A 16729-nucleotide genomic window follows, 5' to 3' on the forward strand; every position below is an offset into this window, starting at 1 on the left:
TATCGCTAGTTAAATATTTTCTTTGACTCAAGATAAAACTAAAAAGGCACAAGATGTACATAATACAATTATTATTATTATTATTATCTCTGGGAAATAATAATAATATTTAACGTGAGAAAAGCGTTTTAAGACTAATGTATCGAATATAACGTTCTAAATATAACTGTTTTTCTTGTAAATTTAACTGATTGTATTTAGTATTGTCTTTTCTATTTTGTTGTAAATGTATTTAAAACATTTAGTTTAAAGCTGAAAATATTTACTTTCAGATAATCAAAAAATGATGGAGGTAAGGGGAAACAGGTGAGACCTTTGTACGAAAATAGCTGTGTTGTCAGATGACACCTACTTATGGAAGCTCCTTTCCACCACTGAACAAAAAACCAAAAACTTTTTTTGCCATCCGTAATCAAAACTTTGAGATAGCAACTTGAAATGTTGACAAGCTTTCATAACTACACTGAAAAAAAGGGACTGGCCATCTCTTGGATTTATGTAAGCATCTTGCATGTATTTAACACAATTACCTCATGTTTTAAAGATAAATGTAACTATATAGTGTAAAAACTACATGATATGCAGAAAGGCTGTATTAAATTATTCATATCATGTTCAGGTGAAGTAAGTCAATTGACCCTGTGCACGAGAAAATGCTAACTTCCTGGTTTGAGACCGGATGTGGGGTTGTACATTTCCGGTAGCTTTACTTTGCGGTCAATCGCTACTGCGAAGATATACTCCAAAATCATGTCCAAAACTCGAAAACGGAAAGATCGCGTTAAGTTACAAAGAGGAGAAGGTGGAAACACTCACCACTGTTGTGTCATAAAAAAATCTAATGATCAATTTTGACGTTTAAAGAGTTTAGATCAATCAGTTGTTTACATCACTCAACACAAGCAGAACTGCATTACTGCATGCAGAATACACATCGTCCACATTCAGAAGCACATCTCTGTATAGTGACTGGTCTTATGATTTAAACAGGCAAACGTTCAGCATTCAAACTACAGGTGAAGAATAGTCAAACCAGATGTTTCCCCCCATTATGTCGAGATCAGCTAGTCAAGTACACACCTACACAGCATGTTAACAAACCGTGAAAAAAGCCACACAAAAAAAATGAATGATTGCTGGTAAGGGTTTCTATACATTAGTATTTACGAAGAGTATGTTGTGACTTACCTTAAAAATTACAGCGGTCCCTCGCTAATAACGTGGTTAACCTTTCACCTCGCTGTTTCGCAGATTTTTTAGTGCAAGTTTGCATGCCTTTTTTTTTACGTCACATTGTGTCCTGCGTCCTGATCGCTGCAGACGATCTCCTCCGTGACGTCTCTCCTGTACAGTACAGAATCGCTGCATCGATCGCTAGCAGTGTGACTCTGAAGTGCAGTACTGTATGTCCATGATGTCCACGAAACGTTTTGCACCATCAAAAAATAAAATTGGCTACTTGATTTCACCTATCGCTGGTTATTTTTTAGAACATAACACCCGATAAACGAGGGACAGCTCAGAAATATAACATTTGAATCCCTTTTCTCTTTTGCCCTGAGGTGCGGGGGGGAAAGTCGATGAACATCATTTACAGATATATTGGGTAAATGCCCAAGACATCTATAGAAATGTAAATCGCCGCTTGATTCATTCATTTGCTTAACTTGTTTTGGACCATAAACCAGGCGCGAATAGGACACCGGAAACAAAGCTCCCCACAGGAGTTTCCGCACCGGAAGTAGCATATGCTAACGTGCACACAGTCAATTGGTTTGTAAAAATGGTGCAACTTCAGTGATGTGGAACTGGTTTGGTGTTTGTCCATCAGATACACAACAAAGCACATTTTTTGTAGAACATGCAAGCGGGCCGTATTTGTTGGACTAAGGTGCTCGTAAATCTGGGTCCTAAACTCCCTTATCTTCAGGTCCCAAAGTCAAACGAACACTGCAGCATCACTGCCAGTAAAAATCTGATCTTTAATAAAATGGTCAGCATTGCTGCTTTACCATGTGTAACTATGAAGTTTAACATCCAGGCATCCATGAAAACAGAATTGATTACATTTAAGTTAGAAGTTAGCAGGAAGCTAGCGGAAGTTAGCTCGCTAGTTTCGCTACTTACCTAAGCATGATATAGATTGTTCTGACAGAGATTTCTGAAAACATTTAAACATACTGCTCTGCTAACACCTCCAACATAAATGAAGACAGGAAACTAAACAGCAGTGACGTTTGTAAGGTTACTGAAGTTGGGCTACGTGATCGCTAGCGACACAGCTATGTTAGCATAACATAAACAGTGAAGCTGGAGGATGGCCAACACTTTTCCACTTGATAAAAGTTAACGTGAAGGTTCCTGATGGTTAGAGACAAATGCAATCGCATGGCAGGATGCTGTAAACGGACCAAACTTCAGTCAGGAGAACAACTGAGATAATCCATCCACAATATGAGGTTAGTCATTAATATACTGCAACAACATGGGAATAGAGCAGCTGTGATAGAATACAGCATTAATGAATCAATGGTACAGAAGTGGAGGAAGTTGAATAAAGTTTGATTTATCTGACTGCTTTGTTTCGCTTAATGTGCCTTATAATCCCGTGCACTTTATGGTCCGAAAAATACATATTTGACTTTTTTATTTGGCACACTGCAGTTTAATGTTGCAAAGAACCTCTTTTTAACTTGAGTGGATATTATACATGGTTATGCTCAGGATATGTCAGCCCATTTCTACTGGAAATGCCTTTTGGTTAAACTTTCAGCAAGGAATTTGCATTTGCACTGTTAAATTTTTATATAGCTTTAATGCACATAAAAAACAGCTGCTTGTTTAAGTGAAAATAAATGGATGGTGTTTTTTTGCGCTAGTAAAATTGTGGAGTTGTATTTTGTCTAGCATCAATTATATCATCAGTTATAGCGTTATCGCAAATTTTCAAATATATATCGTGATAAATATTTTTGGCCAAATCGCCCTGCTCTATTTCTGACTGAATTATTTGAAAACATAAAAGCATGACAGATCTTTTTATTTGGACCCTGACCCGACTCCTTTAGCACCAACAGATGGGAGAACAAAACTATACGGCTGACAATTCATTATCTGATTGCAAACACAGATTTTAGCCCCAAAAAAGTACATTTTAAATTTAGAAAGTTTAGGAAAGGGTTCTACATCTTTATGATGGTGAGAGCAGGCTCAAGCTTTAATAAAACACATTTTCTTCTCCCATTTGGAAACACGGCAGCCGGGGATTCCTGCTGTAATAACAACACATTATTTTGATTAATTCCTGTGAAGCAGAGAAACTCTGAAATATCATCTCATTTATCGGTGAATTTTTTGGGAAAAACGTTCAATGACAATACAAATGATTTAAAATATGCAAATATTGTCTGTTGAGAATGTCAGTCTGTTAGAGTAGCAGGAGCTGTTTAAAAAAAACAAAAAACAAAAACCCTTGCATGCGAGATAAAGACAATAAAATCAAAATAGAATTCAGACATTCAAATTATTTCTCTTGGACCTACAATGAACTTTGTTGCATTTTAGTGCATAAAGTTTTTATAGTCTCTACTCCACCATTTATTTCTTTTTCTAGTCCTCCAGCAAAATGATGTGCTCTTTAATGTATATATTAAGTCTTTTTTTTGTACAATCCAAGCAGAGAGGCGCTGCTCTTAGAAAAAGTCCGATGCTTTCCGTCTTTTGGGAAGCTGCAGCAGATTGTCTGTGAGCGACGTGACGTCCTGAGAAATTGGAGTCTTTGCTTTGTTTGGCGTTGGCGTTCCCGAAGGAGTCGCCGGGCCCCCGAAGGGAGACTTGCATGCAGCGAGTCTGTGTGAGGGTGATGGGGTGTAACTTGCTCGCAGTGCTTTGTCTGTGTATTTGCTGGAAGTCCGATTTACGAGCCTCTGCAGGGCAGGTGAGAGGGCCGGGCTCAAACCTTTAGGCGTCAGGCTGCAAGACAAAGAATATAATGTTAGTTTCATTTCTTCAAGACTTCACAACTTTAATTCTGGTGGGAATGAAATGACAGACGCAGTGAGCATCAATACCTTGCAAGGTTCTCTGTGACTTTTCGTAACGCTTCCTGTTTCTTTGCACGGTTCTTAGCGGCAGCCTCGTTGGCCATCTTTAAACCAAGCCTTTCTCGTCTCCCTGGTTCTGGGATCTTTAACAAAAGGTAATTAAAGTCAACTATTTTACTTAAACAATTACAAATTAACCATCAATCCACCGGTAAATTCTCAGCACCTTAAAAGAAGGTCCATGATTCCTCTCAACATACGGGGTGTCTGATCCATCCAGACGAAATGGTGTGCTCTCGATCTCACCCCAGGTCATCAGAGGTGACTCGGCTACACCTGAAAGGACAAATGCATTAAGAGATCTAGTGCCAAAGCAGCTCCAAGCTGATTGTGGAAACAGATACTTTGGTATTCATGCTTTATCTGCTGTCTATCAAATACCACAATCGCTAACAATGAGGGGGGAGGAAAAAAAAGTTTGATTTTTGGCAGCAGGCGAAGCGAACAGACGAAACGTAGTCACATCACGTCTTTGATAAGGAAACGGTTCAATGTGGTAAACTTTTAATTCTTTAGCTGCCCCAGTCAGATTATGGAACAGGTCTGTTCTATGCAAAGCACAATAATAAGATTACTCACCAGGTGCAGGTGAAGGAGTTTTTACGTAACCAAATCCATTCATTGATGGGGATTCATGTGGGATAAGCTCTTTCCCATCAGGACCTACTTTACCCTGTTTGAACTAAAGAAACAACACAACACATGTTCTGCATCATCAAGAAATCCACTTTTTTGCCTCCCCTACCTCTATTTGAACAGACTGGCATGCAGTGCAAGCACTTCATTCAGAAATAGGTGGTACATAAAGGCAACGACAGTCATTGTTTTAAATACAGTATCACATTAACAACACCTACCTGTGCATTGAGAGCTGCTGCCTGCTGAATCTGGCTCTTGTTGAGAGCTTTGCTGAATGGGTCTCCAACAAAGCGGGTGTTCTTGTGAACCACCTCCCTTGGTTTCTTGAAGATGGCATCATCATCTTTAACACCTGATTTTAAAAAAGGAAGAAAATAATAATAATTGTAGAACAAAATAAAAATCTCACTCACTGACACACACAAGTGAATTTAGCCAATTTTGTAAATTCACACAACATCACTATCGAAGCTCGAGCCTCCTACCCTCTGGATAATACATCAAGGCATTCTTGGCTTTGTACTCCCAGGTCTCCAGTCCAGCTTTGGTGCATTCGAGTGCTGCCTTCTCTACTGATGGTAAGGCAAGGTTCTGCTCATGACGCTGGAAAACAATCACAAGCTTTTATAAATGATTTGAATGCAGCCAAGAGGTAGGATCTATTAACACTCACCTAAGTCTATTTGGTGACTCAATTTAGCATGTTTTAGGTGAGTGGTTTACTACTTGACAAGCCTGCTGCTCTTATTTTGAAAGACTGTGAAACAAAGACTCCTGTTAGGAGTCTATCTTTAGAATAAGGGACTCATACTCATCCTCTTCAACTCCAAACTCTTCTCAAAAGTTACACTACGTCACACTAGCATTACCTGGTGAAGTTTGAACTAAAGTTTATTTACATTTAGTTTGTCTTTTGGGGTTTTTTTTTTATTTTTTTTAAGGAGTTCTGCATAAGACTGTCTTGGTAAAAATCTTTATAAAAGCTATCTTCTGTTTGTACAGTAGCATCTGGGAAATAGTTAGCTTCATGTTCTTATTTATTGGCAGCTGACAAAGCTTCTGGCTGCACTAACGTCACCTTCTGGTGGCACAAGTCTATTACGTCATACCAGACATGAGTTTTTTTTTTTTGTTGTTGTTTTTTTAAAAGAATGGAAAATGCTGTTTATCCTTTAAGACAAGAAACAGCTGCACAAATTATTTTTTTAAGCAATGTAACCACTATTAAAGGGGGGAATAAATCCTGAGTATAATTTAATTAGTTAGTATATAATTAGTTAGTATATATACTAAGTGAATATATAATGCACCTCTACCAGAAGGAAGTAGTATTAATGGTCCTACAAACTGTTAGCTGACCACCATGCGATGAGCAAATAGAAGAAGCAACACATTAGCTTCCATTTGCTGGCAGACAAAAGGCATGTGGCACAGTCAGATGCGATGCTACTATATAAAACAGGGGAAACATGCAGAGCCAAAGAGGACTACAGCCTGAAAAACAAAACAAAAAAATCTGGTTCACCGCAAACTCCACCAGGTAAAGCTAGAGTGAGCAATCTCAAAAAAACTGTTTCTAGTTTTTGGTGAATAACAATTCTAGTTTAAATGGTCATCCCTAATATACGTGCTCCACACTGCCACAAATTATGAGTTTAAGTCTGTGGGAAACTAATGCAATGATTTAAATACTTTTACAAGTTTTTGTGATAAATTGACACTCGTGAACATATGAAAGCCCCAGAAAACAGATCAGCACACCTGCATTTACACAGCTAACCATCCATACCTGTTTGAATTCAGCCTCAGCCTCATACAACCAGGCATGCTTCAGTTTCTCCTTGTCTTTTGCCAGATCCATTATCTGTTCAAAGGATGCATTATCCTCACTGGTATTCTTAGCGAGGAAGCGGTCCAGGCTGGGCAGATTTTGTTCTTCTGTGTCGTCAGCCCTCTTCTCTAGAAAGAAAGAACAAATACCAATAATTTCTCAGTCGATCAATTTAGTGCCAAACATGTTAACCACTAATGAGAAACAGAATGGTATACAATATGGGAAAGCATGTAAATGTCAAAAGAGGGATTAACAGCGAGACGTGGATGTGAAGCTTTAACAAATTACACATTTACTGCATGACGTTATGTGTTCATCACCCTGCTTACTTACCTCCATCTACAGCTTTAGCAGAATAAGTGGAAGCAGGGGATCCCAACTGGCCCACTGGTGTTTCAAAGCTAGCAGGCGTCACATCTTACACAAACAGAAGAGAAAGAAAAAATTTGAATGAGAAAAAAAAACACCTGTTGAATTCAAGTATTTTATCATTAACAAGTATTTTACTTGGAGAACACATAATGTCTTATTTAATTCCACTTCACTCACATGGTGCAGAAGACTGCGGTGTAGATTTTGTCAACGAAGATCCGTATCGGATGGAAATTTCTCTCATCCTCTCCAGGTCTCCATTTTCCTCTGCTTCAAGATATTCCTTCTGTGCCTGCAGCTTTGTCACATCTGGGAAAAAGTCCCTCTGGATAATTTTCTCTAAGCTCTGTCAACAAAAACAAAACACAAGCAGAAGGTTAATACAGAGGACATATTACCAGGAAATATGGGCTTATGGCACATAGAGATAGGGATGTAAGAAAATATCGATACAACGAAATATCGCGATATTTCGTGCAATGATACTGAATCGATATTTAAAATCAGTGTTATCGATTTTTTTAATTGACATGCATTTGCTGTTTATTTCTTTTGTATGTTGGAATTCAAACTCCGGCCACTGGTTTGCAGTTTTCACCGCCTTTACTATGACGTAAAAACGAGGTCTCGCGATAACTGTAGAAGCGTCTAGTTTGCCAAAAGAACGAAGTAGAACAGTGGACATGTGTGGTGCTAGCTAACTGATGACTGAAGAGGAGAGGATACAGCCAGCCCCCGCAGCTTTCAAAGCTGATGTGTGGACTTATTTTGGATTTAGGACAAAAGAAGGCAGTAAAGACTATGACAAGAGCTATGCAGTCTGTAAAATCTGCACCGCCAGTCAAATATTCCGGTAACACAACAAATTTACGAACACACGTGTCTAGACACCATAGCGACGTAGCGTCAAATGCTAATTTTAAAACGAAACGAGGTGATCCCTCTCAACGGACAATTGGAGAAGTTAACTTTTCGAAACTACCAGCAACTTCAACTCGTGCAACAAAAATAACGCAGTCAGTACTTGTTTTTATTTGCAAAGACATGCGCCCTCTGAGTGTTGTGGAGAATAAAGGATTTCGTAATATGATTAAAACGCTGGAGCCCCGTTACACCGTTCCTTCTCGACAACACATCACGGACATCGCTCTGCCTAAGTTTGTACCAAGAAGTCAAAGCGACAGTGCTGGACTCTCTCAGCTCGGCTGAGACAGTTGCTCTGACATGCGACGCTTGGACTTCGAGAGCCACTGAATCGTACGTAACTGTTACAACACATCACATAACGGACCAGTGGAACCTTCAGTCTCATGTACTACAAACCCGAGCCATGCATGACAGTCACACAGGTGAGCACATTGCAGCGTTACTAACTGACGCTGTGGCTGAATGGGGATTGAACGCAAAGGACCTTGTTGTTGTTACCGATAATGCACCAAACATGGCTCTCGCGGCTAGACTTGCAGGCATGACGCACATACAATGTTTTGCACACAGTCTGAATCTCGCCTCACAGAAAGCACTGAAAATACAATCCGTGGTGCGACTTCTCGGGAGGATCCGACGTGTAACAGCCTTTTTCAGGTGCAGCACCACAGCCAGCAACCAGTTGAAGCAGAAACAGTGCCTCCTTCAGCTACCAGCTCACAGATTGATCACGGACATAATTACAAGATTGAACAGCTCCTATGATATGATAGAACGATTTTTAGAACAGCAACCAGCCATCTGTGCAGCTCTGCTTTCTGCAGAAGTTAGGAAGAGTGAAAAAGAAATTTTCACATTAAGTGAGTCTGACATCACATGTGCAGAAGAAGTTGTCAGGGCACTCAAGCCTATGAAGGACGCCACCCTGGTGATGTCAGAGGAGAGTATGCCAACCCTGTCCATCATTGCTCCTCTTCATGCCAAGCTTGTGATGGGTGCACCAGAAAGTGTTGATGATACACCGACAGTAAGGGACATTAAGACTGCCATAGCAGAAGATCTGGGAAAGAGATATGTAAATGAGAGGGAGACACTATGGATGGCATCAACTGTTGATCCTCGGTTTAAGGACCTGCCCTTCCTGTCTGAAGCAGAGACCAGTGAGACCTATTCCAGACTGTTGGACACTGTGGTGACTGTGATAAAGAAGGAAGAAAATGTAAGTAAATAAATTAATTTATTTGGAAAAATTCAACTGAAGTTATAAGCAAGTGAATAAAGTAAAAAGCAAAAAAAAAAAAAAAAAAAAAAAAATGCATATTGATGACATTTGTCATCAAATATTAGTGAAAAACAGGGTGAATCTTGGATTTGAATTTTGACTTTCTGACATTAATACTATTTGAATTTAATGTTTTTCAGCAGCAAAAGAATGAGGAGACTGACAAACAGGTGGAGGAAGAGAATGCCCCAGAGGAGGCTCATCACCCACATATCAAAGACAACTTTGACTCCATCCCTCGGCCACCCCTAAAGAGACAGAGGACCTCATGTGCATTGGTGGACTTGCTCGGAGCTACGTTTGCCTCTACTAGTGACAATACTGCACCAAAATCAGAACATGATGTTGCTGCAGCTGAGATCAAGAGGTATAGAGATGAGACCCCTTTGCCTCTCACAGGAAATCCTCTCAGTTGGTGGAAGGACCATGAACATGAATACCCTCAGCTATCCAAAGTAGCAAGGAGTTTCCTATGCATTCCTGGAACAAGTGTCTCTGCAGAGAGAGTTTTCTCCTCTGCAGGAGACATAGTAAATGCACAGAGAAGTGTCCTGAGAGCTGACCATGTCGATCAGCTTGTATTCCTGCACAAAAATCTGGAAATAGAAAAATAAACACTGAGAAAACACTACACATGTAAAATCTCTGATATGAGAATGTTTCACATTTTGGTTGAGTCTCATAAGCACTTTTATTTAGATGAGTAAATTCCTTTTTTCAGGTTGTACTAAAAGTGTTCCATTGATGGACAATGCAGAGCTGTACTTTATTTTATTAACACTTAATTGTAATAGCACTTTACATTTTTTGTTAATGTTTACTTGGATGGATTCTTCAAGCAATTTCATTTTTGATTTATATTTGTTTATGTTAAGGTCACATAAAAAGTACTTTGTTTTGATGCTCCATAGAGCAGTTTTTGGATAAGTATTTTACAATCATAGTACTTAGAAAGACTTCAGTGTTACATGTTTACTTTTTTCATGTTAAAAAAATACTTGATATTTCAGTAAAGTAGTTTTTGTTTGTTTATTTGACATGACTTCTAATAAGGCAGATGTTAATTTCTCCATTCATTTTGAACTTAGAGAGAGAGTGTTTTTGTTTCAGATGTTTCATGTCAAGCATTAAACAGTTTGGACTGTTTACTGTGAGTTTTCCTAATTAAATTTAGTCCTACTAAACACAAATATCGTCTGGCTTTTAGTATTGCAATATATCGTATCGTCTACCCTGTATTATGATACATATTGTATCGCCAGATTCTTGGCAATACACACCCCTACATAGAGATGTGTTCAGGCGTTTACATACACTCATCATGGGCATGGATGTCATGGTAATTTTAGTCTTAATTATTTCTTTGAATAGTTTGTTTCCATGGTGCAATTACTGTACAGTATACGACTTTAATCAATTAAAAAACAACAACAACAAAAAAACAAGATTGTACACATTTGAATTTTCTCTAATTCAAACAGGGTTAAATGTATGTATACAGGTTCAATATATACACACACTAACTTAAATCTTTTGAGTGTTGCTAAAGGTTTAACAAAGCCAAAACAAGGGCAAGGACACAACAAGGACAAAACTTTGTGTAACTGATCACGACTGACTACAACTGGTATTTTCTCTTCACCAGCATAGAAAGGATTTGTTTGACTGTAGTCACTGGATTGACCAATACTCAGAACAATGGGAAGGTCCAGTGAACACAATGAAGATCTAAGAATGAGAAGTTTAGATTTACACAAGTTGCAAAGATCTCTTGAAGCCATTTCTAAACAACTGCAGATTACAAGATCATCAGTTCAAATAACTGTACGTAAAAGATTAACAGATGCGTCACCACTTTGCAGAGGTCTTAAAGAAAATCCAAACTGTCAACCTCAGATGACAGGAAATTGGTTAGGCTGTTCAGGAACAACCCTGTAACCACCAAGGCATAAAACCTGCCATGAACTGAAAACTGATGAAGAAAAAAAAAAGTTTTTCCATTCACTGTGGACCAAGTGGGAGCTGACCAAGAAAGAAGCCTCTGCTCTAAAATCGATACCTTTAAAAACTCGACTTAAATTTGTTGCTGCCCACATGGAGAAGCCAAATGCCTTCTGGAGAAAGGTTTTATGGTCAGAAGTGACAAAGTTTGAGCTCACTGGCCACAATGTCAAGAGTTACGTTTGGAGGACTAAAGGTGAGGTTTCCAAACAGAAGTTACGAAGGTAATTATGGTTCTGTGAATTCCCAGAAGACTGCCAGTGACAATAAACAATGCAGCTATGTCTTCTTGTGCTCAGTGCAGGTTGAGATTTCATATAAACAAAGTCAATTGTGTGACCTGTAGGCTACCTACACGTGTACACTATAACACCCCCCCCCCGTACCCTACATCAGATCTCTATAAATGTTCTTGCACTGAGAAGTGGAGTGGGTCCTGAGACCAGATTAAGTCAGGTGACTCTAGCAAACGTGTAAGGCACTGCCCAGGATTCTGCTGCACAGATTTCCCCTCATGGAACACCTCGAATTACTGCCCAGACAATGTTCCTGGTAGTGTGACAACTAAGATCTGAAGAGACTTTTTGTACGTCTGTTTTACTGTGTCAACAATCCGGTGGGAAAGCTCTGTTTGGGCAGAGCTTTTCCCTTTTTCTTCCCAATATAACATATATAGCCCTGCTCTGAGCTTAAACTCTGAGTTGCCACAGTATACAGACACACAGGACCCCACTCACCAGACTGAGGAGTGTGGTGAACCAGATTCTTGATGGCCATCTAGGTCCCATCAAGAGACCCTATGGTCTGACTGCCCCACTGTGTGAAACAGTGGCATTATTAAAAGACCCTCTGGATGGCATTGTGGCAATGGGCTGTGTGCTCCAACACAAGAAAATTTGTAAAACTTGTGGACTACGGTTAAAGCCACGTCTGTGCCAGGAACCAAATCAGTTTAAATGAACTCTAACAATTCTTCTAAGAAGAGTGATCCAATATCGAGCTAGATTTATTTAGGGCTTTTTGATAGCTACTTAAGTGTCTTGTCGTGGTGCAACTAGTTAAACAATATTTAACCAAATATTTTCGGGGTATATGCATGCCATTACCATGCTATTCATGTAAATTTAGTAACTTTTGCTATTGCACTTTCATATCGTGAAGTACTGTCATAACAAGCATCTTACTTTAAACTAGGGCTGGGCGATATATCGAGTTTTTAAAAAATATCGATATATTTTCATACGAGATATAAGATGTGACAATATCCTTTATATCGATATAGTCTATGTTACGTTATAATTATACTTGTGGAGCCACAAGTTTGCCTCTCTTTCGTCCACTTTTGTCTCTACGCAACGTTACTCGGCCTCGCCTCTCCTTCACTGAACACAACTCCCCCTCCTCCCCCATCGCTTCACCTGCAGGCAGCGACAAGATGGACACGGAAATCTCCGTTAGCGAGTTGTGGGGCTGGACGGCGTCAACGTGTTAGCGAGCTAACCGCGCTAACGAGCTAACCACGCTAACGACATGCAGCCCACAGGGGCTGCACGGCCTAAAATCATTTCATTTTCTCAAAAGTTGACAGCGCGCCTTATGTATGAATTCTGGTTGTGCTTACTGACCGCGACCCGATTTTATGTGGTACACGGCGCTCAGCAATCTGTCAAAAAATGTTTTAGTACGACTTTGGTAAGCTACGGAGCTGCAGCGCTTGATTGATTGTCGGAGCATTACGGCTACCGTAGTCTGGAGCCTCGCGGAGTGATACGTACTGTGCTTCAACGTAATATTACCGTATTGTGTGTGTGTATAAGGGCCATAAATGGCACCTGTTAAGAGACATGGTTACAAAGAGGATTTCAAACTCCAGGCTGTCAGTCATGCAGTAGAAGTTGGGAACAGAGCAGCTGTGAAATCTGTCTTTGTTATTATGCTCAGCGTCTGTTAGTTTACATTTTGACTGCACAATTATGAGCTTTCTGTTATGCACAAAAACAACATAGTTTTCTTTTATTTATGGAGCATTGTTATTTAATAAATGCTGATAATTTATTTTTGAGTAATTTCTTCATGTAAATCTATGCTGTATGTAAATAAAAATGCCTGTGTGACATCTGGGACACTGTGACTAAGAACTCTCTTTTTGTTCTTAACTTATGGCTTTAAAAAAATATCGAGATATATATCTTATATCGCCACCCAGCTAAAAAATATCGAGATATGGATTTTGGGTCATATCGCCCAGCCCTACTTTAAACCTATACGTAGATTTGATAAGTAAACACTTTTTCCACACTGACTGCATAATATTTGGAGCTGTTATACACTTCTATGTCTGTCCAGACTAGTACAATAAAGTCTTTAGTCTAAAGAAATTTAGCTGTGTTGTACATTACCTGCCTGCTAACTTACAGTTGTTAGCTAACACAGTCGCGCCTGTCTGCTATTATTTACCTCAATGTACTCCTCCTCATCCAGGACGTTTCTCTTCAGCGTTCCCTTCTCCTTATCCTCTGGTTGCTGTTGAAGAGCCACTGTTGAGACCGCCAAAGGGACGAGAGTCCCGGACAGTGCTTTCCTCACGCTGGCGCTGCCCTCCATTGTGGTCCCTGTTAGCCTCCTAGCCAGATGGCTAAATAATCTTCTACTACAAATAGCGACGAAAATTAAGCTATTAGAGGGTGTTTCTTTCAGTGGGTTAACACCGTTTAAATAGTTAACCAACAACGTAAAAACCCGACACTTAAAAATTCCCAACGCCACCAACTCTAACACATTAGCTGACTTTTAGCCACCAGCGTACAAACAACGCACAGCCCGAACGATTACGTCACCGGAAATTTACGGCTTCGCTAGAATTTTCCAAAATAAACCTTGAAAGCCAACAGCGGTTTGATAGTTCGCAGACCTTAACTTAAATAAATAAATTATATATATATATATATATATATATATATATATATATATATATATATATATATATATATATATATATATATATAATTTTTAAAAAGGCTATAGTTTTTGTCATGAAATAGACTTACACTCCATTTACAGTACAGAAGACAAACTCTAGTGTCCTGTCTCACAGTGGCTTTACAAAAGCACAAGACCTTCACATGTGGAGTTTTTAGTGCCTAACAATTTAATATTTTTTTAATATATTTATTTACAGTGTAAACAATTAGTCAGAAGTGATTTAAACTTTTGAAACATTTTCATGCCTGTCATCACCAGAAACGAACAACATTTTGTGGGAAAATTGATATTAGACATACTAAACATATTAATGACTTCATTGTAATTTTCAGATATAGCAAACCATCCGCTGAGCCATGTTGGACTCTTTGGCGGGCTAGTTCTGACCCCCGGTCGCTTGTTTGACAAAGAAATGCTAAAGAAATCGATAAAGTAAGGTGTTAAAATTCTAAAGTAATAATAATAATAATAATAATAATAATAATAATAATAATAATAATAATAATAAGTTAGCTGCATTTTCTATGGGTAGCACAAAAAAGGCATTTATTCTTTTCTTAAAAAAAACTGTATTTTTTCTCAAGGACATGTTTTTTTTTAACAGTCTGTGCAAACTACAACAACCCATTTACAAATTCAAGGTTTTACTTATAGTAATAGTATCAATACATGCCAGGATTTTACATATATGGTTACATATAAGAATTATATGTTACATATAGGTATATGCAAATTATTTTGATTGGATCACACAGAGCCATGCAAACTTCTTCTTTTTTTTCTTTTTTTTCACTTTTTTTCTGTGTTTCCCACAACAAATGAAAGTCTTTTCTGACGTCTCCACTTGGCTCTTCTGTTTTTAAACCAAACCTGATTGACAGAAAAGAGGCAACATTGTTGAGCTGTCATTTTATTAAATTCAGTATCTACAGTAGTTTTTATTCACATTTACATTATTAGCAGACCATCATATTTAATAAAAACAATCATGTGATGCTGCAGTGTTACCTCCACTCTCTCTTCTCTTAAGTGAGTGCGCTGTGCGAGTTTCTCTCTTGTGTTCACATCTGGGTACTGGTTCTGCAGGAACAGCTCCTCCAGTGCGTCCAGCTGTTCCTCGGTGAAAATGGTCCGGTGACGCCGGGTTCGCCTCTGTTGACTGGGTGACTGCTCCTCCCTGTGAGTGTCTCCCAGCCTGCACGAATCTGAGAGGATTGCTGGGTTCCAGCCATACTGACAAGCTGCAGGGAGGAGGTCTGATTTAAGGTTGGGGGAGCAGAATCAAGCTCAACCACAGACAAAAGCGGAAGGTGTGGTCCTACCTTCGTGGATGAAGTCAGGCTGGAGTATGCCAGCACAGTGGGAGCAGTAGCAGCAGCACAGGCAAGCATGATGAACCGCCTCTGTTTGGCCTCCAGCAGGACTCACTGTCTTCTCTTTTAAGCCAAGACCACTTGCTCCGTAGGACCGTTTATCTCCACTGCTGCTTGGATACTTCAGGATGTTCTCAATAGTAAAGGGGAACTTCTGCCTCTCCATCCTGATCAGTCCACCTCCAAAGAGGTTTCAGTGAAAGCTCAAAAGCAGTGGTGATCACAGGATATTGTGACACACACACACAGAGGACTTTTCGAGCCTCAGTTGCTCTTCTCCTTCTCCTTCTTCTCTCTACAGCAGCGTGTCAAGCCCTTATAGTGAAATTGGGAGGCCAAAAAAAAAGAAAAAAAGAAGTAAAACCATAATCCCCCCCTATGGACCAGACACATAAAAACGGTTGAAACTTAATTCCTTGCTAATCTGGGCAGTTTTGTGAAGAGGTTAGGGAGGACGGCAGATTCAGTTAATCTCGCCTCATTCCTTTCTTCAAAAGAAATCAGATTTCGCTGCATAAAATGAGAAGTGGAGAGCTCCTAAGATCCTTATTGTTAAGGTTTTAGAGGAAAGGGGATTTCTTGGTATTAGAAACCTGGATTTAAAGATGAGCGTTCTTGGTGTGGTCACAGACTTGTGTATGCTGAATCTGAGGATTAGTTCTTCAAATTCACTTCATAATGTCCCTTCCACGTATAGCTCTGTCAACAAACGATCCTGCATAAATTGGTATATTTATTTACACAAGCTGGGGCTACACTGTCAACAACAATGCACACTTAAAGTGATTACAAAGTGATTAGGGAGCTGCAGATGACAGGGTGACTCATTTGGCCCGTGTCAGCGATGTATGGTGACACTGATGGATCTGTATGTTTGCACACAGAGAGAGAAAATTCAGAGAAATGGATCCATCCCAGTCGTTTGTATTCACGATCGTGCATCATGTGTCTTATCTTTGTGCTGCAGTCTTTTCAGTCTGACTTTTCTGACAATGTGTGCAGCTGAGGTAAAGCTATTACAGGTTAAATTCAGCCCCCCCACCACCACCTCCAACCCAGACAAATCCTGTGATTTCATACAAGGCAATACACCTTTTTTTTCCCCCCTCCCAGAGAATTAATGGATTTCCACAATCTGTCCTAAGCTCCCTTTATAAGCGCTTTTTGAAAACAGATAACAATAAACACCATCTCATCCTTTTCACTCGGGTTTAAT

The 16729-nt window shown here is 39.4% G+C and overlaps 2 protein-coding genes and 1 pseudogene across 2 annotated transcripts; 1 reads left to right on the forward strand and 2 right to left on the reverse strand.

The window, feature by feature from the left end:
- Positions 1 to 1962: 1962 nt before the first annotated feature.
- On the reverse strand, positions 1963 to 13995 carry ess2 (ess-2 spliceosome associated protein). Its single transcript, XM_084935161.1, has 10 exons — positions 13616 to 13995; positions 7126 to 7294; positions 6910 to 6993; positions 6532 to 6701; positions 5228 to 5345; positions 4961 to 5094; positions 4683 to 4785; positions 4270 to 4379; positions 4071 to 4186; positions 1963 to 3972 (listed from the first exon to the last, which is right to left on the reverse strand). The coding sequence occupies exons 1-10, from the start codon at positions 13760 to 13762 to the stop codon at positions 3693 to 3695; spliced, it is 1431 nt and encodes a 476-aa protein (XP_084791287.1). The 5' UTR covers positions 13763 to 13995; the 3' UTR covers positions 1963 to 3692.
- LOC146383740 (E3 SUMO-protein ligase ZBED1-like) lies at positions 7762 to 9771 on the forward strand (annotated as a pseudogene).
- Positions 13996 to 14929: 934 nt separating the features above from the next.
- Positions 14930 to 15685, reverse strand: LOC146383741 (visual system homeobox 1). The gene is made up of 3 exons (XM_084932654.1): positions 15463 to 15685; positions 15149 to 15381; positions 14930 to 15010 (listed from the first exon to the last, which is right to left on the reverse strand). Exons 1-3 carry the CDS (start codon positions 15677 to 15679, stop codon positions 14930 to 14932), a joined length of 531 nt encoding a protein of 176 aa, XP_084788780.1. The 5' UTR covers positions 15680 to 15685.
- Positions 15686 to 16729: the final 1044 nt, after the last annotated feature.

This window comes from Perissodus microlepis, chromosome 7 (assembly GCF_051167445.1).
Source record: "Perissodus microlepis isolate ML-2025 ecotype Zambia chromosome 7, ASM5116744v1, whole genome shotgun sequence".
NCBI lineage: Eukaryota > Metazoa > Chordata > Actinopteri > Cichliformes > Cichlidae > Perissodus > Perissodus microlepis.